This window comes from Dipodomys merriami, unplaced genomic scaffold, assembly GCF_024711535.1.
Source record: "Dipodomys merriami isolate MVZ:Mamm:240054 unplaced genomic scaffold, mDipMer1.0.p SCAF_2, whole genome shotgun sequence".
Lineage (NCBI taxonomy): Eukaryota > Metazoa > Chordata > Mammalia > Rodentia > Heteromyidae > Dipodomys > Dipodomys merriami.
Window position 1 is genome coordinate 85180179 of NW_027203381.1, and position 24063 is coordinate 85204241.

At 36.9% G+C, this 24063-nt stretch overlaps 1 protein-coding gene across 4 annotated transcripts in view; it reads left to right on the forward strand.

Moving 5' to 3' along the window:
* The first annotated feature begins 214 nt into the window (after window positions 1-214).
* The window catches only part of Cblb (Cbl proto-oncogene B), a 168075-nt gene continuing 144226 nt past the window's right edge, over window positions 215-24063 (forward strand). For 2 of the 4 annotated variants that reach the window (XM_070030329.1, XM_070030333.1), the window contains exons 1-3: window positions 215-294; window positions 1567-1749; window positions 16176-16426. In XM_070030329.1, coding sequence (XP_069886430.1) covers window positions 1582-1749; window positions 16176-16426 — 419 coding nt within the window. In that variant the 5' untranslated portion in view covers window positions 215-294; window positions 1567-1581. Of the gene's footprint in view, window positions 295-434; window positions 456-482; window positions 536-1566; window positions 1750-16175; window positions 16427-24063 lie in introns of those variants that run through there. The other 2 variants (XM_070030332.1, XM_070030330.1) reach the window with 2 other exon arrangements.

Genomic DNA, 24063 nt, shown 5'->3' on the forward strand with positions numbered 1-24063 from the left:
GACACGCGATCTCCGGAGGCTTCCTCGGGGGCCATTGTGTACTGTGGAGGACGTGGAGCGGGTGGTGTCTCCTGGAGGACGAGCCGCCTCGCGCCCATTGGCGCTGCCCGCTGTCAGGCAGTGTGGGGGCTGTCGGGATTGGTTGGTGGTGCCCCGGCCCCGCCCCCCGGCCCCGCCCCGCGCCTGGGTGTCTGTGCATGTTCACGGGGTGGGGTGTGCGGCGAGTGCGGCGGCGGCGGCGGCCTCCCCGAGAGTCGGGCGGGAGGGGACAGCGGGTGTGGATTTGCCTTGACGGTAATTGTCGCGTTTCCACGACCGACCTCGGCAGCGCGCTTGGACGGGCGGTTACTCCTCCCCGCCCGGGCTGCCCCCAGCTGCTCCCCGTCAGCACCCCGGGGGCTGCGTGCGTGGAGCAGTGGGACCCGAGCACACGCGCGGGTCTCAGGACCGCCGAGGTGCCGTCAGGCGAGGCGTGCTCAGGGCGCCCGGCGGGAGACAGGCGCTGCTGCCCGGATCGGAGGACGGACGGGAGGAGGTGGGGGGGGGTGGTGTTCGTCCCGGACACCCAGGAAGAAGGGAGGGCGGCCCAGCTTCGCTGCCGTCCACAGTGGAGAGACTTGGGGTGGATGGGTGGGTGGGACGGATTTACAGATCGGATCCGGACAGGAGGAGGAGGAGGTGGGCGCCGCGAGGCCGGGACGCCGACGGCCCGCCGGGGAGGGAGGGAGGTGCGTCCAGTCGGGCGCCCAGCTCCGAGGGAGTCTGGCTGGGCTGCCAGACGCTGGAGCAGCCCGGGGACACTTTGTCCTCCGTCAGTCCTCCTCCTCCTCCTCCTCCTCCTCCTCTCCAGCGGAGATCCGACAGGCCTGGGCAGGGCAAGGGGTGCCCCTACCCCTCCGTGAGCTGTCGGTGGGACTGGAGGACCCCCTGGGACCGGGAGAAGTGAACTCGGCGTTCCAAGTCCGGTCTCGTCCGTTTCTCCCTCCGTCCTCCGTTCCCCTCCCCCCTCCAAAAGGAGCTATTTGTTGATTTATTTGGCTCTTGGGAATAACGACTCACCGCGCTGCTTTAAAGGACTCTGGGTTCCTATGTCCAAACTTGGTGGTTTCTGCGGGGAGAAACCCTTTGTTGACAACAGATGTGTCCCTGAGGCGTGTGTTAGGGCGCTCTGGCAGAGCCGGGGAGCACAGGGATTTTCTTTCTTTTTCTTTTTTTTTTTGTTAACCTAGTCAGAGGGAACCTATCTGTAGGTTTAGTTGATACTGTTGTCCCTAGAAGTTGGGTCTCACTGAAGCTTTTAGCTATTAGAAACATGAGAAGGATGCATCTTTAAGTTCTTAGTGTTCGAGCAGGAAAGCTAGGCTCGTGGCTTCTGAACTTTGTGTACTGTGGGGAATGGAATCCACACAGGGGTGTTGGAAAAGTTCAATCTGGGCCCCTTGGGTTCTCATTAAGTGTGGAGATTTTAGTGTGTCTAAGTTAGCCTATTGAGTTTCCTGTTGGGTAAATCCTTTCTTACCCAACTAACTTTTTCTTTCTTTCTTTCTTTTAAATTACTTTTCAAAGAACTAAAGATTCCAGATGGCAAATTCTATGAATGGCAGAAACCCTGGTGGTCGAGGAGGAAACCCCCGGAAAGGTCGAATTTTGGGTATTATCGATGCTATTCAGGATGCAGTTGGCCCCCCCAAGCAAGCTGCTGCCGATCGCAGGACAGTGGAGAAAACTTGGAAACTCATGGACAAAGTGGTAAGTTCTATCTGATGTACTCTGGGTGTATTTCCATATGCATCCTGTATATACATGGTTTCTTCAGGTTTATTTATATGCATTCTTAATTGGTGAACAGTTATTGCTCTGACAACAGTCTTTTGATTTGTATTGGACATTTTTCTTCCATTTCTCTATGTGTGTGTTTTGAAAAGCTGGATTCAGAGCAAAGATTTTTGCTTTGTTTTGTTTTTTAACCTTTTGTCCTGCTCTTCAAGGTTCAGAGTTCTATATGACTCAGATATGCAAAGTTTTTTTTTTTTTTTTAACCATTGGCTGCTCTCTGTGGGTGTATTACCATAATATAGTTTAGGAGTGTTGATTCCTTCTTATAGTAGGTTGTGTTGCTCTCAAATAACTAAAGCACACAAGCTATTTAACAGAAATCTCTCATGGAACAGTTACAGTAACCACATGTGTGATGCTCAAAATGTTTACTCAGGAAAGAACCAGATGAGTGCTTAAGGGAGGAAGCAGTATTGGGAGTTTCCATTTTCATCACTGAGAACTGATCATCATTAAGAAACTTTTAAACTTGTTCACGGCATGGTTACAGTTTCTTTCATCTACTATTCCATTTTGAAACAGGAAACCTTTTTTGACTGTGTACTGTTTACTGTGAAAGGAAAATTTATGTTGGGCGGTTTGGAACTGAGAATAGCAGAAACTTCTGCAGTTTTTGTTTGTTGTATTCATATGGACTATAATGTCACAAGAAGAAATCAAGGCAGATGTTAGTTCTTAGAGAGATCCAGTTAAAAAAGGCAATCTGAATACCTCACAAGGGTATCCTTTAAAACTGTAGCTGTCAGTACTAAGATTATGTAATAAATATGACTAAGTTACAGTTTCCTGTTTTCCCAAAATTAATACATTGTGATATATACATATATGTATGTATTTACATACATACCTATTATATATGTGCATATATGTATATATGTAAGATTGGTAACACCTTATGGCTTGGTTGATATTTGGGGCTATTTGTGAATTTTATGTACTCAGTAGTATTAGCAATATGCTCAGGTAGCAAGATCTACCGTATTTTCCCTGTCTTTTTGCAAAGTACAACTAAAGTAAATGAATGATAGGCCTGCCATTGTATGGCCATTGTGTTCACAGGCAGAGCCAGAATATTTCTTCCAGATAAATATCCTTGGTTTTGGGTTTCAGTGTGACCCATTTAAGCTTCTGCCAATTCATTCAAATTGTCTCTTAAAGTGCTCCAGACAGAATGATATCATAGTTTCAAAACATTGCAGCTTGCTGCTTGGGTTCAGGTTTTGGCTTTAGCATTGGACATTTAAGAATGAGGAATATGGAGTTAGAAAAATTGCACATATTTGGCAGGCACAGAGCTGTTTTGAGTTTCTAAAGAGTTTGCATTTGAAGGTTATTCTTTTTGCCACATCATTAGTTGAGTGTTAGAGAAAGAATTCAAGATCTATATCTATATCTATAGATACTTATACTTATAGATATCTATAGATAGATGCATATATAGGCACACGCATATATGCAACAAATAATAGATCAAGTTTTACAGTGGAGCTGTTATTCCTTGTCCACATACTTCTTTAAGTGATCAAAATTGACATATTTGTGATTTGAGGGTAAGAACATCAAATCAAAAAGATCTGTGTAAAGAAGTGATGGCCAATAGTTTCTGTAAAGCTATTGAAACATTAATGAGATGGTATGCATAATTTTGGTCTATAACTGGTCATTACCATAACTTTTATCCCCTTTTAATTATTTCCCAATGAGTTATGGCAAAATGGGTGGTTATTTGGTAGTTAAACATCTGTCATTGTTTATTTTATTAACCCCTTTGTGGGTTTAGGTTTAACTTCTACAGTTGAGGAAGTTGACTCACAAAGAAATCCATTATCCATGTCTCTTAGTGGGATGTGGGTGTGGGTGTTGGTGAAGGTACATTACAATGGCTTTCTCTATTTATCCTCATTATTTGTCTAAATAAGAAAATGGTGAAAGAGTTTTTGGGCTTTGTGGAGAACAATTATCTACATTACAATGAAAGTTTAGTATGTTCAATTCTGTTCCATCCCATAAGAGGCACCGATAGTTGTAGTTGGCAGTATGCTTTAGTGACATGTCTAATGTGTAGTCATCCTGCACATGTATTACCTCTTTTTTTGTCAGAGGCCAAGGAAGTGGCTTGAAATATCAACATTGTCTGATAATTATATCAAGAACTTTACTAGTAGTCCCATATCAACTAACTTAAAAAAATAACTGCAGCTGGGCACCCGTGGCTCACGCCTGTAATCCTAGCTACTCAGGAGGCTGAGATCTGAGGATCGTAGTTCAAAGTCAGCCCTGGCAGGAAAGTCCGTGAAACTCTTGATCTCCAATAAACCATCAGAAAACTGGAAGTGGCACCATGGCTCAAGTGATAGAACACTTGCCTTGAGCTATAGAGCTCAGGGACAGTGCCCAGGCCTAGATTTCAAGCCCCATGATTGACATATTAAATCATATTAAATGAAGTAAGCTAGACCCAAAGACATACAGGTGCTATGGTTTCCCTTATTTTAATAATTAGAATATATCTAGGGTAATCTTATCAGATAAGCAGAAAAGCCCAAAAGCTATGTACATATGACCATATAAGATTATGTTAACTGGGGCTGGGAAGGTGGCTCAGTGGTAGAGCGCTTGCCTTGCATGCATGAGGCTCTGGGTTCAATTCCTCAGCACCACATAAGCAAAAAGAAAAAAGCCAGAAGTGGGGCTGTGGCTCAAGTGGTAGAGCACTAGCCTTGAGCTGAAGAGCTGAGGGACAGCACCCAGGCCCAGAGTTCAGGCCCCATGACCCGGCCCAAACAAAAAAAAGATTATGCTAAGTGAAATGAACCCCAAAATATGGCCACACGAGGTTTTTCTTTGTTCTTGTTCTTTTTAATGTACTATGTGATTTTTTTTTGTTTCTTTTATGTGTTCTTCCCCATATGTATATCCCCTTTTGTGACTGTATCTTATTTTGGTACCCTGCATCTTGTATATACATTTTTCTAATTTGGGGAGGGGAAGGGGAATAACAAAATGCTGAAACAAAGACACAGGATGACCCACAAGACACCATGTTAGAAATGAACTTTACAACTTGGAGGGGACAGAGAGTGAGGGAGGTGGGGGAAAGAGGGGATAGCAGGAGAAAACAAAGGAGAAGGTAACAATGTTCTGCAAGAAATGTACTCATTACCTTTCTTATGTAATTGTAACCTCCCTGTAATTGTAACCGCCCTGTACAGCATCTTTACAATAAAATGAAATTTAAAAAATAACTGCAATAGTACAAGATTTGTTTGTGAGTAACAGAAAACAGAAGCTTTTAAATATAATTAGCCATTAAGGAAAAGTCAGGAGTTCAGATGAAGTTAGCATATTTTGTTTATGAAGCCTCATAAAGAATAAATCTTCAAAGTGTGACTACAAAGTAAAGAAACTTATATCATGGGGAATAATGAAGCAGTCTTGGACTGTAAGGGAAATATCTAGTGTGTAGTTTCATTGTTTTTTGGACCCTTGAATTTAAAATGATCCAGTTGAGTTTCCAGTTCCAACTAATTAATTGGTCTTAAGTGGCAGGATTTTTTTTTCAAGGTCACTGAGAGAACGGGAAAGTTACTGCTCAGTTATGTGCCTTGTAAGATATATAGTGTGTGTTGCCAATACCACCAGTAGAGTTATCACAGTGCTCGTGCTGAGAAAGGAATAGCAGCATATCCCAACCATCCCATTAGTCAAATAGTCTGGTCTTAGCTTTGTGCAACAGTCTAAGTAAATAGCTAACCCTAAAACCCTCATATCAATGGATGTCTGTTTGATACAGTGATTTGGTATGACATTTATTATCATAAGTGCATATCTAAGTTATAATGCACCCAAAATGATATGTGGAGTTTGTTCCAAATTTATAACATAGTCAGAGTTTCTTAAATACATAATGGACATTTATGAAGACTTACTGTGTTGCTACTAAGACCTTATTACTAGGTTGCAAAGTGAAATATGTATAATGACTGGGAGAAATGCACGTACCATGGATAATTGCCATGTAGGATAGACAGGGGTGCACTACAGACACAGACATGTGTAGAAAGAGAGTAGTAGAGAATATGTACCATGTTTTTTCTGGCTACTGTTCAGTTTTCTGTCTGCATTCTGCTAGCCATTAGTGTGCACTTGTTGGAAACGCTGAAGTGAGGGTAAGGAAATGTTTGCTAATCAGTATAGCTGGAATCATAATTTATTAATATGAGGTTCCTTGTATGGTTTTCACAAGGTTTTAAGCAGGTGATGGAAAATAGAAGAAACAACTTTCCGTCTAATAGATGCTAAATGTGCTGAGCCTATGTGAATACTGTGGAAATGAGAAAGAAATTAATTGATGCTAAATAGTAAAGCAAGTTGAATTCCAGCATTTTCCTTGCTGTCCTTGTCATTTGTTTGAAATTATGTAAGACTTTTAAAGGCATTTAAAAATGATGATGCCAAATAGCCTTTTACTGTCTTTTAACTTTAGTACATTTAGTACACTCCTCAACCTTAAAGCACAATTCATCCTCCATCTTTACTATTTTACTATGACCATAATGTATTTTACATTTTGTCAATCAAAGATTCTAGCATTATAGATAAATAATTAAAAATGTGAATAATTTATTTTTAAAGTTGAATTCCTTGTCCTCGTGAGGAATTATTCCATAGAATAAAACTTAGTTTGGAATCCACCTAGTGTTTATTGGCTTTGAAACTCAGAAAAGGGAATATTTGAATTATCTTTTCTTCATATATTTCCTTTCCTTTTTTGGATGGAAATTGCTCTGCCTTCTTAGGATGCTGGGTCCTAGGAGACTTGAACTGGGGGTAAAAACACATTTAGTTTCTACATAATTGTGTTTAGCTTAGATTTTGAATTTGTACTAAGGTAAGTGAAGTGATCCCAAAGTGTGACTTGTAGAAAAACTATTAAATGATACAAAAGAATCCAAATAGGAGTTACATTGATTTATCCCAGTGACAGAAGACCCATATGTCAGTCTCACTTTTTACCCTTTAGATTTCCAGCTTCTTTTTAATTTCAAAAACTGTTTTGTATGCTGCCTTTGACTATCTTCTTTATCCAAATCAAACAGGATAAAAAAATGTAGGAAGTGATTCAACAGTATTGTTCACTTTTGCAGATACAAGAAATGCAAAGATATGGAAAGATTCATAAAGAACCATGGTGCCACTGGTGTAAGAAGTAGTGTATGGCATAAAGAAAGTACAGTGTATTTGGTAGAGGTGAATACTTACTTTTTGAGGATGAAGAATTGATGTTGAATGAAGAATCAAGAAGAGACTATGACTGTTTTTAGATGATGGTTGGGATTCCAGTGATATGAGGAGGGGCATACATGGCAGAAGGAATTACGGGAGATTGTTGAGTGAGAGATAGTAAATTGGAAGATGGTAATAGAAATTTGGACTGCTCTGTCAAAAAAAAACCATATACACTTAATTTATTTGATAGCAAATATGCCTTGAGTACTTTTGAACAGCAGGTAGAAAAGTCAAGGCTATTTTTCCTTTGGTGTATTGCACTACTGATACTAAAGGTTGGAAGAAACCAAGAGCAGCAATATTTGTCAAGAAAATTCTGGGTGAGACACAGTGTTGGCCTAGAGAACTGACTAATGGTTATTTAGTTCTGTAGGTGGTATTGTTCACTTGTTTTGGTTCAAAAGAAGAAGGTATTATGGAAGTAACATCTGCAGATGCTGGTGGCTCTTCAGGGTTGGAGAATGCAAGAGAAGTGAAGTGAAAGTGACTCTTGAGGTTTTCAGCCTAGTTGACTCCGAAGGCAGTGATGCCCTTAATGAGATTACGAACATAGGAAGGTAAAGACTACACTTGGGGGTTGGTGTAGAAATTTGTTCTTTGCCATTTTGAGTTTGATTGACCATTTTGAAGTCAGAAAATTGTATATGAATTTTGAGAGAAAAGACTAGAGACATCTATTTGGCCACTGTGTTCATAATACCCAGCCTTGCAGCTCAAGAGATTTCTGATGTAGAGTAGAAGAGAGTCAGAGAAGCAAAGAGTTTGAACTATTGAGAAATGTTTGTGGCGGTGAAGAAAAGAAAATCCTACAAAGAGTAAGGATAAGAGGTAGAAAAAGAATTGGGACGTGGTAATATCCGGAGTAATAATAACTACAAGAAAGACAGATCAAATTCTGATACACTAAGGTTACATTCCTGTAGAGAAAAACAGGATAAAAAATTTTTGAAAGGAAATTGAATTTTCATGAGAGGCTGTTGTTAAAGTTTATAGAGTAATTTCACTTATGTGATGGGACTGGATTAAAAGAAGCATGTGGGTTACTAAAAAAAATGTTCTGAAAATATAACAACTGATCAAAAAGAAAAGTCCTGATAATTTGAGAACTTAAAGAAGGTAGAAATTAATTGTGTGTGTGCGTGTGTGTGCGTGTGTGTGCGTGGGTGTGTGTGTTCTCATGTGTATTTCTGAGTTTCTGAGTGGGTGTTCTTAGTAGGATAGGAGAAAGTCAGCCAGCCATCATGTCTTTCTTGGTAAGAGGAAATTGAGGGATGTTACAAAGAAGTTTAGGGAGGATTTATAGATTTTTTTTATGTTGGATTGTTAGTAGTTTTAAGCATAAAGTTGTAATGTTTCAACCTTCTTTTAAAATTGTATGTTATAGAAGAAACAAAACAATTTAAGCAGTCTTGTAGCTATTAGGTTGGTAAAAAATAAAAATTGGAAATGGAAATATATTGTTATCTTTCTCATGAAGATAATATTAAATATATTCTGTGACTTTAACGTTGCTACTATGCTATTTTTATCTACTCTAATCCAGCATATTTATAGTTTGTTTTTATGAAAAAAGTGTTTGTACATTGCTAGTATTTTTTTCTAGTAGTGAAACAAGCATTTTGATGATATTCAACTAAAATTTGTAGCTTTTGAATGTATTGTGTAGTTGTTAATTTCACTCACAACAATACAATAGCAAAAGGTATTAATGTTCTTCTCATTAAAAGTTTGGATCTTTTTTGTAATTGTTATGATAAAGGTGATATGCTGAAGGGTTAGAGTTTAAGTCAGGTAATGTGTATATATCTTTTTAGACAGTGTTATCCCTTCCTTTGTTCTCTCCCAGTTTTTTCCCCTCCCATCCCCACTGACAAGTTAAATAGCTCATTTTCAGCATAGTGTCTGGTGAGTACCATAGCTTCATTTGTTCACCCTTGATCCCTCCAGTTCTGTGCAAAAGTTTGCCTCTTTCATCACTAACTCTATTCCTGAGAATGTTTGGGTTTGAAGAAAGTAGATTCCAAGTTAGCTGTCAAAAGTACTGGTCTGACCTATGCCTCATTTCCTGCACAGAACATTACAGACTAAGGGGTTCAGGTAGCATGAAGAACTATTTGATCCCTTCAAAGCAGTCAGTACCATATATTGCATTCTCATACCTGCATTAAAACCTGTGGTAATTTTGTTGTGGTGGGGTATAAAGTATGGAAGAAACAAGTTGAATGTCTCTTAAGTACTGAGAATGGCACCATGCACTGTAAATTTCCTCTTCAAAGAGTTAGAGTATACTAAAAGATTTCTGGAAGCAGGAACCTGCCTAGAATTTAAACCTAGTAAGCAGCAAGGCTTTGATTCCAATGTCCATGTTTGTAGCATGAAGAGAGTCAAGCCCACCTCTCTATCAAAAGATTCTTGCTTGTTCTGTAGTAAGCAAATCAAGGATGTTTTCTTCTTATCTTTGATATTATTAAATTCTCCAGATTTTTGTAGTTTTCTTTAAGGAGGTTTATTCAATAATGACATAAATAATCCTCTGAGAAAATTTTGCTTACTTGGTTTCTCTCTTCCTTTTGTTTTCCTTCCTTCTATCAAATATTTATTGCACATCTACTTTATGCAAAGTAAGAGAAAGACCAGTGAGATATACAGATGTGTTGTCCCTTTTCAAGAAAGTTAGTTTCATTCTTGAGCAAAAAGAAGCTCAGAGACAGTGCCCAGGCCCTGTGTTCAAGCCCCTGGCAAAAAAAAAAAAAGGAAAAAAAAAAGAAAGTTTCTCACTGGTAAGAGAGTGTAGAGATGAATACACAACAATTACTTTAATTACTACTAGCTGGTTCATCAATGTTACTTTTTATATCTACCTTTTAAATCAACCTTCTCTAAAAGCCATACAGGAATTGTTCTTTTTCTCCAAATCCTGCTATAACAAATAACCAATTTCAAATTTTTGACTGATTTTCCATGTTACCTTGTTTTGTCCAACTAATGATTATGAAAAAAAAGTTGTATTCTTTTATATTTGATAAAATATTTTTACTTCAGTAAAATAAAATGAACTCCAGATTTCTTAGCTGCTTGTTACTTCAATGACATTTTTGTGTAACTGCAGAAAGCAATCTCTGACATTTATAGGAGGAGGGAGAATTGTCCTTCATATTTTTAATAAAATGAGACATTTAAACACTGGGATTTTTAATTCAGTGTCAGAGCACTTGCCTAGCATCCATGAGACCCTCGGGTTGACCTCCAATATTGCAGAAACAATAACAACTCCCTTATTTTGAGAGTACTCAACTTGTTTCAGTACCATTGAATGCTTCATTAAATACAGAGTGATTTGGAATGAAAGTCATTTGTGCAGTATAGACACAATTCCTTACTGCTGCAATTCTCATTTGCCTTGGTGAAATTTCTTTCATATGTTTCAGGAACTAGTTTTTAACCTTGTTTGTGAATAATATGTTAGCTGATCTAACACCTCTTTTTATTACCTTTCCACCCCCCCCCACCCCGTAACATCCTGGGGCTTGAACTCTGGGCCTGGGCAATGTACTTGAGCTTTTTTGGTTCAAGGTGAGCTCTACCACTTGAGCCACAGTACCATTGCTGGCTTTTTTGAGTAATTTGTTGGAGATAAGAGTCTTACAGAGTTTCTTTCCAGGCCTAGCTTTGAACCGTGATTCTCAGATCTCAGCCTCCTGAGTAGATGGGATTACAGGTGTGAACCCCTGAGGCCCAGCCTTTTATTACTTTATTTACTTTTATTACTTTATTACTTTTATTTACTTTTATTAAGACACAGAAATATCTTTAATGTAAAAGTATTCCAAGAATAATTAATATCATTGCAAATTGTTCCAAAGATAGTAAATCTTGTTTTTATATTTGTTCCTTTGCTTTGATATTGTGGAATATACATATGAATACATACTTACATGTTTAGATTTGTGAACATGCATTTAAGAAAATACATATATACACGTACTAATAATTTTTATTTGCATTTGAAAAAATGCAAATTACAGTGTACAGAGAAAGTTTCCTTAAAAATGATTAAATACAGGGGACTAGGAAAGTGGCTCAGTGGTAGAATGCTTGCCTCACATGCGTGAGGCCCTGGGTTCGATTCCTCAGCACCACATAACCAGAAAAAGATGGAAGGGGCACTGTGGCTCAAGTGGTTAGAGTGCTAGCCTTGAGCTGAAGAGCTGAGGGACAGCTCCCAGGCCCAGAGTCTAGGCCCCACAACCGACAGAAATAAATAAGTAAATAAATAAATAAATAAATAAATACAAACATTTGTTGTGCCTCATTTAAGCTCAAATACCAGGGACATAAGCTTAACTTTAAGAGGTTACTTTTAGTGTAACCAGGTCAACTGAAGAAGGTGCTCTTGGTAATTTCCAAGGGTCTCTGCAGATTCCCAAAATCCTTTGTATCAATGACTACAATGACATTTTTACCCTAATTCCAAAAGCAGATGTGTGCCTGTAGTTAAAAGAGTAGAGTAATATTGCTATTCTTTTATGTACCTCTTTAAGCCTGATAAGTATTTTTTTCAATCACTAGATAATGTGGTTGAAAATTTGAAAATGTGTTTCCTTGTGTAAACCCTTTGGTTTTGCTCCCACGTTCATTCTATGGAACAACTTAGATATTTCTAGGAGAAATCTAAGTCATTTGAATGTGATCTTGAACCTTGTGGTTAAGCTTGATTTTTTTTTTCTCCTTAATGGAGTGATTTTAGAGAAGCAATTTTTCTTTCCCTGGCTTTTGCAGTTCCTTGCACATAGCAGGCACTCAATAAATATTTATTGAATGGATTTGAATTTGACCTGCTTGGAAGTCATAGTCCTAGTGTAAGGCCATTAATTTTCTGCAATCGCTGTCATAAGTCACATGGCTTAATAGTAATCTCACTGATGCACTGCACATTTGGTGGCATACAGGAAGTAGTTTGGCACCGTATGTTGTACTTTCTCAAGTGCAGATTTAGAGGACAGCATAGTCTACACAGGCTGACCTCTCCAGTCCATTTCCAATCTTCTAACCCATGAGCCTTCCTGTATTCCTTCCTTTTAGAATAATTGCATGTACTCCTCCCATATCCTGGTTTCTCTTAAATCTTTCCAAACTGTTTTGCCTAGGATGTTGCATTTTGCAAATTCAGGTATGCATTCCTTGATTCCCTTGTGAATGAATAATACTAAGCTGCTGCTTTTCTCCTCTACCACTGCATACTCTTTCTTCCTATAGCCCTCCATTCTCTGGCAATTCTTCCTTAAGCCACCAGGCTTTCCCACTAGATAACTCCTGTGACTTTTTCCTGTGTTCATACTGTCTGGAATAATGCCTGACATATAAACCTTTGTTGCATTAACAAATGAGTCCTGAAGTTGATGTAAATTAGCAATTAGAATAAAATAAAAATGGAAATTAGTTTAGAAAGGATCGTTAATTATGTGCACAGTTATAATTATATTAGGGTTAGAAAGAAGACCAGTCTGAGATTTAAAAGATGCAGGCTCTTGTGTTGGATTAATGTTTTTTTAATAGTCCTTTAATCTTTGTAGTTCTCAGTTTTACTTTTTATCTAGAAATGAGTGGATTGGATGGAATCTTTACAAAGATCCCTTGGAGCAAGAATTACATTTCTCCTAAGTTAATTATAGAGAACTAGGTCTCTTCTGCCAGACTTCTTAACACAGGAAGAATATGCTAGTCATCTGTAATTTTCTGCCACTGAGATTAGTACCTGTGATATAGTAGTTATTCAGTATTACTCAATAAAACAATACATTCCCACATGAATTTACAGTCTTAAAAGTAAGTAAGAAAAGATCAGATAGAAAATAATTTGATACCTGTAGAATGTGAAAGTATCTTTTAAGGAACAATTTTAGAGTTTTTGGGGAAAAAATACTTAAGAGATAATTTTCTGTAGTCAGTTAAAAAAGCCAGCAGTTCAGGAAATGAGTTTGAAGCTGCTCTGCTGCCTGACTACAAGTTAATAATTTATCAATCTGTGACATGGTGTACAAGTACATGTTGCTGAAATTAAACTGTGTCTGTTGTAAGAAGTTGGTCACAGTACTCTTCAAATTTCTGTATTCACATCTATCTTTTGGTGTACAGAATTTAAATGCCTATTGGAATCAGGATATGTTAAATCATTGACATTTGGAACTTAGTCTTTAATGCAGAATGAACTTCTTTAATCATATCCAGGTGATAGAAAAGCTTTGTCAGCTATTTTATGTGAACTGTTATAAAGGTTTGGTATTATTTACAAATGAAATGGCATCTCAACATTCCAGGAAAAGTTTTACAGGTGTGTGTGTGTGTGTGTGTGTGTGTGTGTGTGTGTGTGTGTGTGTGTGTGTGTGTGTGTGTGTGTGTGTGTGTGTGTGTGTGTGTGTGTGTGTGTGTGTGTGTGTGTGTGTGTGTGTGTGTGTGTGTGTGTGTATTGTCATGTCTGTACTAATACTTGGCCTGAACATAGAGCTTGCCACTCTAGCTCAAGAGTTCTTTTGCTCAAGATTGGCGCTCTTCCACTTGAGCTATGCATCCACTTCTAGCTTTTTGCTGGCTAGCAGGAGGTTAGAATCTCAATGATTTGTTATCACAGCTTGGCTTTAAATGTTGATTCTCAGACCTCAGCTTCCTGAGTAGCTAGAATTATAGGCATGAGCCATTGTCACTCAGCTTAAAATAGTATTCTTACATTTAAGTTAAATGTCTACCTCTAGCTTATTAATTTGTATACTTCTAGAAGCTGATAAGTCTGTATGTATCAGTGAAAAGATCTAGATTTGTTTCTGGATGAGTATATTTTGTTCACTGTGTCTCTTTCATTACCCACACAGACTTCTAGTCATGACTACCCAAAATATATTTCAGTCGGCAGATTTGAAGTATGCCTTTCTGCCCCTGTGGGAGGATAGTTAGTGTGATGAGCACTTGCAATATTTCTGAAATTACTCTTTTTAAAACTTTTATTTAAATAGAAAAATCACTTTATATATCACAATTATTTGTTTATATCAAATTTGTATTTGAAATATTTGAAATACATGTATCCATATGTGTATATACTTAAGTATTTGTACAAAAGCATATATGTATATATGATGTATACTCACACATCCCTTGAAATAATTGTTAGAGTCAAATCAACATTCTTTCTATCTTATAATTGCTTACACTGTGTGGTAAGAGCACCTAAAGCCCATTGTTTTAGCAACATTAGGCATACAAGTTGATGTTAACTATAGTCTTCAAGTTGTATAGAGTCATCCCTATGTAATTTTGTCCATCCTACTTAACTGCAGCTTGTACCCTTTGACTCATATATTCCTTTCCTCCTTTTGGCTGTCTCTGGTAACCACTATTCCACACTGCTGCTATTTATCTGACTTCTTTATATTTATATTCTTTGTATAATTGAGATCATATAGTATTTTTCATTCTGTGCCTGGCATCTTTCAGACTGCTGACAATAACTGACCTATTTATGGAAGTGACTTAACGCCTCAAATACAAGTTCCTCTAGTCTAAAGGCCCCTCCAGATCAACTTCCTCTTAGCCACCATGGTTTTTTATTTTTATTTTTGTAAATTAATGGGTCCTGGGTTGTCCCTGAGCTCTTTTGCTCAGGGCTAGTGCTCTACCACCTTGAGCCATAGCTCCACTTCGTGTTTGCTGGTGGTTGATTGGAGATAAGAGTTTTACAGGGCCATTTCTGCCCGGGCTGGTTTTGAACTGTGATCCTCAGATCTCAGTGTCCTGAGTAGCTATGATTACAGGTGTGACCTACTAGCATGTGGTTCTCTTAGCCAGATTTGAGAAATGCCACTTGTCACTCTGGTGCCACCTAACATCAGCCTTAACAAGTAATGGAAAGGAAGTCAGACTGGAAACTGTCAGAAATGTTATTACCAATTATGTTTTAAGTATCTTTCATATTTATCTATCATATTTATCATATCTATCATATTTATGCATATAATTAAATATGCATATACACAAACTTACTGTCATATGTACACACAACTTATATATAGTATATTCATATGTATATGCCATATATAACATATATATATATACATATAATGTGTGTGGTGTATATTCCATGTATGTGTGTATGTATGTGTGTGTGTACGGTCTGAGAGATCCAGAAGTTTTCACTTTACTGTCTTCATACTAAATCTGTTTTTATGTATCTAGTTGGACTTTCTATTAGTTCTGCTGCAGTGTTACACTATGTGTGCTCTTGTATAATCTCCAGAGCTTTCAATTTAAAATTAGGTTTGACTGAGTTTCTGATGCCCTAGTTGGAGGGGCAAATGAACTGGGCTTACTACTTCTTGGCTAAATCACATGAACATACACAAGGGAACAGAATATATGCTTGAATTACTTCCTTTTAATTTAAGTTCCACAAGCAGACCTGTATGCCCCAGTGGTTGGATGGTCCTTGGCAGAGTGATTAAACTATTAAGTATCACATGTTTACAGGAATGGTAGATGCTGTGAGAGGTGGAAGACTTCTTGTGACCTGTCAGCTATTTAGCTACTTAATAACTCAGTTGTTAAAATTTCACCTTTTTCTTTTATTCCCCTAGGATTGGTAAACAATATGTAAAAATATTAAAATCCATAAGAGAGCTTTAGCTAGAAATTACATATAGTAAAATAATGTCAACATGTGCATTGGTTGCCAGCAGAAAAGGACTATTTCCTCATTGTTATTACAAAAAGATTATTGTAGGTAAATGGTGATTAGTACACTAGAAAGAGAATTAAAACTTTTAGAATTGAAATCAAAGATGTGATAGAGAATAGTCTGCAGTTGAAGAGAATAGGACTTGATAGTAGATACACAGATGTGAAAATTTGCTAGTTCTTCATAAACTGGAGTTGCTAATTTAAGATCACAAATTGTATTATGGAAGATGAAGAATTAGCTATAGCTATATTCATTCATAAGTTTTATATGAAAGAGCATGTTCTGATTCATATAAATATACTTTTTCTTTCTTTGTTTTTAGGTAAGACTGTGCCAAAATCCCAAACTGCAGTTGAAAAATAGCCCGCCATATATACTCGATATTTTACCTGATACATACCAGCATTTGCGACTCATACTGAGTAAATATGATGACAACCAGAAACTTGCCCAACTAAGTGAGAATGAGTATTTTAAAATCTACATTGATAGCCTAATGAAAAAGTCAAAACGAGCAATAAGGCTTTTTAAAGAAGGCAAGGAGAGGATGTATGAAGAACAGTCACAGGACAGGTAAGACTATATCAGAATTCCTTTTCCCAGTACTATTTATTTTGCAGGTGTGTCTCTTAGTTTACATAAAGCCATGATGTGTTTTTTATTTTGTTGAGCACTTGGTGCACTTACTTCAGATATTATTTTGCACAACTTTATGTATGATCTTGAGTGGATGTTTCTTTTGTGTAAACTTTATAGAATAGTTTTAGGTCCACAGAAAAAATTGCTGAGGAAATGCAGAGTAGGCTCTACAATTTGTGTCTTAACATTAGCGTGTTCAATTTACTATGGTTAATGAACCAGCATTGTTTTAACTGGAGTCTAGAATTTGCATTAGGGTTCACTGTGTTTCATGGTTCTGTGGTTTATAAGTGCTAAGTGTCATGTTTCTACCATTGCAGTCCTGAAAATACCCTGTGTTCTACTTATTCATTGGCCCTGTTCTCTTACCCTACTTCCTGAACTCTTTTGGCAGCCCCTGATCTTTTCACAAGCCTTTATGATTTTGCCTTCTGCAGATGCCGTGTAGTGGAACTTACTCAACATGTTAACTTTTCCAGACTTAGCTTCTTTCCCTTACAGCTCATTTAGGTTTCCTCTGTCTTTCGTAGCTTGGTAGCTTATTTCTTTATGTCGTCATAATACCTTATTGAATGCTTTTACCTTAATTTGTTTCTCCACTCTCATATTGAAGAACATCTTGCTTGCTTCCAATTTGGAGTAATTACTAAAGTTGCTATAAACATTTGTGTTCAGGTTTTAATTTTTTTCTTCAAATAGTTGTACAAAGGTGTTTCAATAACATTCATTTTTGTACATAGTATGTTTTGATAAGATGAGCTTAAGTAAATTTTACACATATTTAATTTTGTAAACTCACACTTTCACATTGGTTATACTGAGTTTTATTCCTACTAGCAATGACTAGGAATAGCTTGTACTCATTTTCACACCAAATTTGCTATTATAAATAAAAAGTCTTTATCTTTTGATTGAATCTATGAGTGTGGTAGCTCTGGGTAGAAATGTAGCTTTGTTCTCAGTATGTGGACTAGTAAGAGAAGCTGGGGTAATAAAGACCAACATGACATCAATTAAATTATCATTTAATTGTCATGGTTTTTGACATAGAGGGCGCTCATAATTTTTTTTACTATCTTATTGTAAAGGTGATATACAGAAGGGTTATAATTACATAGGTAATGAGTATTTTTTAATTTTTTTTCCTGACCTAGTGCTTGAACTCAGGTCCTGGGTGCTATCCCAGAGCCTCTTTGTGTTTAAGGCTAGTGCCACTTCCAGCTTTTTTTGAGTCACTTGTTGAAGATATGAGTCTCACAGACTTTGTTGCCTGGTCTGGCTTTGAACCATAATTCTCAGATCTCAGCCTTCTAAGTAGCTAAGATTATAGGTGTGAGCTACCAGCATCAGGATGAGTACATTATCTTTTTTTTTTTTTTTTGATCCTGGGGCCTGAACTTAGCCTGGGCGCTTCCCCTCAGCTCTTCAGCTCAAGTATAGCACTCTACTACTTGAGCAACAGCACCTCTTCCAGCTTTATCTGCTTATGTGGTGCTGAGAAATCAAACCCAGGGCCTCATGCATGTGAGGCAAGCACTCTACCACTGAGCCACCTTCCCAGCCCCTACATATCTTTTTAAACAATGTCAACTCTTCCCTTGTTTTCTCCCAATTTTTTCCCTCTCTAATCCCTTCCCTCCAAGTTGTATAGTTTATTTTCAACCTAGTATCAAATGAGTATCACTGCAGAATTAGTTTACCCTTTGTCATTATATTCTGTGCTTCCCATTACTCCCTCAAACATAAACTTACATATAAGACAAAAAGTACAGAAATGAAATACAGTGACAAAGGGGGAAAAACAAAAAACAAAACAAAATATCAAAAAAGTAAAATAAAAACATTGTTTCCATTTCTTGGAGTTCACTTTGATAAAAATCATTTTATAAGCTCCTATGCACATAGCTATTGAGTCTTTGTGACCCCCTCCTAAGAATATCCTCCTTGGGTCTCACTGTGTGAACCTTTGGAGTCATGTTTGATTTATGTCCTAGTGTTTTTTTTTTTCTTCTTCTGTCATCCACTGTGTTTACTTGAAGATTTATAGGTACAGTCTAATTTCTACAAATGAGGGAAACCATGTAACCTATGTTTTATTAGGTTTGGCTTACTTTGATTAATACAATGTTTCCAAGTCTTTTCATTTCCTTGGGAATGGGGCAGTTATCATTCTTTATGATAAAAGCGTAGAATTCCATTGTGTATTTATACCACATTTTCTTGTTCCATTCATTCCCTAGGGGGCATCTGGGTTGATTGCATATCTTGGCTATGTTATACAATACTTTAATGAACACGGTTGTGCTAGTAGCTTTAGTGTGGCTTGGTTTGTGGTCAATGGAATAAATACCCAGGAGTGGAATTGCTGGGTCATAGGGAAGTTCTGTGTTTAGTCTTTTGAGGAACCTCTGTACTGGCGTTTTTGCTATGTCCAATCTCGGATACTTATTGGCAATGAAAGTCTGTCATAAACTAAAAATCTCATATTAATTAAATAATTAAAATATACAGTGTCTTAACATTATCTAATTTGATTGTTAAAGAAAGTGAAATCTCTTTGGATTTTAGTTCCTTGTACTAGTTAGGAAAGCTTCTAGAAAACTTGAAATATTTCTGTCAGGTTAAAAAAACTAGTCTCACTTAGTCTGCATCTTAGGTTTGTGTTATATAATGTATTGTTTTCTACATATGTGGGCTCTGAAGATTATAAATAGTAACCAGAAAAATAGAGCGTGCAAAACCATTAAATCCAAATAGAAAATCCCTCTACCGAAGGTAAAATGGCATAAACATGTATGGATTTGAAATTCTCTCCCTTAGTCATGACCTGTATATACTTGTGGATGTGTACTTGATTATGAAATTCTGGGCTCATCACCTATGCACCAGTTTATGTACATTTAAGAGTTGAAAGCTCTAAGACTCTCCAGAAATAGCAGTGGAAATTTGAATTGCCACTAGGTTCCAGAAGCAAGATAGAATTTCAGTGACTGTTGATTCTTACTGCCTACCATTATTTGAAGCCAAATGTTTATATGGAAATTTTATTTGCTATTAAAAGATTGACATATGTTATAAGTTTTAGGTGAAAATTTTAGTGAAAGTGTGTAAATTAGATGTGGTAAGGGTAAACTTATATCCTACTTGTACATCTTCTGTACAAATTTATATCAACGAACAAATAAATGAGTAAGTAAATCACTCAATATATTTCCTACTCAGGTCCTGTAGAAGAGCCCACATTGAAATTATAGTAGATAAGTATATTTACTGCCTTAAACAGACATTTAATTTAAGGCACTGTTAAAACCTCTTGTCTTGAGAATGGGTAGAGTAATGACTTCCAGTAGAGGAAGGATGCACACAAGCTGCATGGACCCTTGGCGTTCGCAGCAGACTCTCTTGTATCACATTTCCCATGGGTTATTTATTTGTTTATTTTATAAGCCATTGGACCTCACAGGGGATTGGTGCTTCTCCAGGAGAATGTCTCACCCCTTCTGAGCTGGCATTTCTGGGAAGAGTGATTCAGTGATTTTTGGCACACATAGAGTTTGCATGTGTGTGTAGGGGAAAGGGGACCAGGAAATTGGTAGTTTGAAGTATAAAGAAAAAGAGACAGCCTAATAAGGTTCTTTTTTATTGAAGGAGGGAGGGGGGCGATATGTGTGGCAAAAGTCCAAATGGATGTGAAGATAGTCCAAATGGACGTGAAGATAGGCACTCCTGACCATGAACAGGAGGTGTCTTTCTTCTATGATTTTGACTGGCAGTTTTATCAATTCACTAGTGGTAAGATGTATTCTCTTATCAGAAAATTATTAAACAGCTGCTATGCAGGACTTGGCATGTTTTAGAACAGTTGGAGATGACAGGCTTAGGATATGCAGGTTTTTCCCTGTTTCAATAATTCTTCAAGGAGCCAGGGCCATGAAACCTATTTACCTTCCCACACTCAGCTTTACCACTGAAACTAAACCAAAAGTCATCAGAGGTGGAAAAAAATAGCTCAGCATTTGACAGACTATCTGTGAAGAAAATCAAGACTTAAAAAAATTCAGGCCTTAGAGGAAAGCACAGATGTTTTCTTGTTAATATCATTTTAAAGCTGGGGTTCATTCTTCATATACCAGCACTGTAGAATGCAACTCAGCTCTTAGATGAAGGTGTATGTGTTTGTATGTGTCTCTGTGTGAAGAGTTTTAGTATTTTTTCACAATAATATACTGATTAAGATTGAATCAGAACACATTTTAACATAGAAAATCTACTCTTTAAAGAGGTAGTTTATTCTGGAAAATTTTCAGAAGCTTTAAAAAAATATTTTTCACCATTAACCTCACTGACAAAGGAAGATACACAATTTGCTACATTATTTAATAAAGTACCTTTGTCTTTACAGGACTGTTCTTCATTATGTTATCTCTTAATACTTGGGTTGTAATTTATGAGTCATATATCAAGAATGCTTTATAATTGATGTTTGAAAAATGCATTCCTAATTTTAAAGTTGAATCAAAACATCAGTAAGAAAATCCAAGCAGCTATGACACAACATAGCCACAAAGAAACCTAGGAGCATTCCCTGTGTAACATCTTTACTCTCAGCCAAGGAGAAATGTGCTGTTGCTTTAAATGCTTAGTTTTATATAAATACAAAATGCATGTTGATTTGATGAATTGAAAAGTCAGTTTAATATTAATCCAGAGTTTGACCAGATTGAAAAGATTGACCTGTATGTACAATTTGGATTTATTCTTTTAGTTTGAACAGTTTGACCTATATGTACAATTTGGATTTTTGTGTTTTTTTTTTCTCGTTTGAACAGATTGACCAGTATGTACAATTAGGATGATCAAAAGTAGTTTGAATAATTACTGGACTGTACAGGCTAATGACCTGGCTTATAATGACACTTTCAGCCCTACATGTTCTCATAGGGAGCTTTTGTGTGTTGTGAGAACATGGCATAGTGCTCTTAAACTGGGGTAAAGGATAGTGGAACCCAGGAACTTGGCTCCTGGTATGACTTCATGTCAGTATGCTTTGTAACTTTAGTTGATGTCCTGACTCCAGTGTACACATTTTTTTCAGCTTTTAAATTGCCTTCTGGACATTCATATCATTTCATCCCAGATATTAAAGTTGTAAAAGAAAGTTGTAATTATTTCATACTGCTGTGGATGAAACAGATTTCTAAACAGTAAAAATGCTGTTTTGTTACTATAGTGATCATTTGCAGCAGAAACAGCTTGAATGAGATTTTTGTCTTACAAATATACTGTGTCAAATGCCTTTCATTCTATTTGTTGAATGAAAAGGAATGACTTATATTCATTTATTTAAATAATTTTACATTTAAAAATCATTAATGCTTTCTAATTGTGAAAAGTACAACTGTTTTGAATACCAAGGATAACAGACAAATTGCAAATAAAAAGTTTCTAAGTCAAAATTTCTTTCAAATGTCAATTCTTCATATAGTTAGGGGCTATTTATTAATTCTATATTTACATTACAGGCATTGCATTTTTTTCTTTTAGATGGAAACCTACAGCATTTAACATCATTTTTTGATGTTGTAGCATAGAATGTAACTCAGATTCAGAAAAGAAGTAGTAGTAGTTCTCTGATGTAGAAGTGTGTCTGCTAGATAGGAAGTAGAATTTTCTTTAGAAAATTCATACCATATTTTTGAGATTGATTAGGATAATTTTGTGTGTATGTCCATCATCTGAGAGATGTGAATAGACTTTTCTAAAGTTTATAAATGAAGGGCTTCTTTTCCTTAACATACCATGAAAGTAAAGGCCGCCAGAAAGCTAGTTAGACAAATGTTTTCAGAGCTAAACAAAGGGAGTCTGTTAGCATGGGCAGGTGAGAGCTGTGGGTTCATTTGGCTGTTAAGGACTTCATGGCCCTCTGTATCAGCTAACTACACCCCCGCTGCTCTGCTAACTAGATACAAAGTGGCTTTCTTATATTTCGTTTTGTTTTAGTGAAAGGGAATTTTTTTCCCCTGTCTCCCTCTAGCAATTTCTGCTTTGGAGTACATTTTTCAAAATATGAAAGGTATCAACCTTATTCAGATGTTAAAAATAAATACCACTGGATTCAGTCAAATTTAATAACATGTTTAGATATCATCTGCTTATTTGCTGTTTTATTGTTTACTTGTTTTCAGTCCCTATTTTTTCTATCATTCAGCTGTTATTAACATTTTATTGCCACTTATTTTAATATCTTCAAAGTCAAGTTACATTTTATGTACACTCAATATTTGAATTTTAAAATTGGGGAACTCTGCCTGCAGAATAAATTCCTGAGATAGCCATTATGTGATAAATAATCTGGCAAGATTCAAGTGAACTTGACTTTATGGTTGAATACCTTTTATGTTTTTTATATTAAGACAGCATATTAAAATTGATGTTTTCCTTTCAGTAAATATCTGGTGACATTCAAATTTGATAATTATAATCCAGAAACACTCCAGAAAGCATGCCTGCTTTTAGTTTCATAACAATACTCCCACAAAGAAGGCTGATGAAAGATGTCTTTCAAGTGGCAGATTTGTTATTTAGTTAGAGAAAGCTCCTTTGGCAGTTTCTTGCAAAACTAAATTAAAGTCTGTTTATAAAACAGACAAGCTGCAGTGATAATCATGTAGCCTGAGGAGTGCTTAGATATGTACTCCGAAAAGATTCTTATTTTTCAGTGGCTTAACAAAGGAGTAGAGTTTCCAGGAATCCAAACAGATTAACATTCAGTGCTAATTGAGTAGAGTGTAAAATAGTACTCTGATTTTGAAGTACATTCCTTCTTATTTATTCAGTTTCCTGAGTTCACTTCAGTCTTTGTCTTCTTGAACTCATTATTTGGATGTAGAGTTCTTGTTTAACTATCCGTATTTATCAATTTTTTATTGATGTACTTACATCATGTTGGATACATGTTGGAGGCCCTTATTGAAGTACCCTTTATAGACTAAGATCATAGAAATTGAATCCTCTTGGTTGGTAGAACCATTGAGGAACAGGCTTTACTAAAAGATGTGTTGGTGGAATGTATTCTATTAAGCACTTGTGCATATAATTGTAATACATTACTTTCACAATAAATAAAAAATGTGACCTCTAATTTCTTTTGACTGCTATAACAAAATACAAAGTGGATAGCTCCTACAAGAGAAATTTATTATCTGACAGATCCAGAGGTTAGACATCTGAAATCAGTGGTCAGCTGGCCATGCTCTGTGTGACCCCTTCAAGGGAGTATGCTGCTTCTCTTTTTATACTTGTGGTGGTAGTATTCCTTGACTTGTGGTATTCCTTGACATGTGGCTTCCAGACTCTAGTCCCTGTCCCTATCATCATCTGGTATTTTCTTTGTACAAAGTTAGTCACGGATAGGGTTGAGGTTAGAACTTAAGCCTATCTTTTAAGAGGCTGCAGTTCAGCTCATTACAGTGACCAAATATGGCAGTGTCAGATTTATACTAAAGTTGAAACTTAAGAGTAAATGTTACAAAACTGAAAATTTTTGCTTGGGAGAATAAAATGGCAAACAA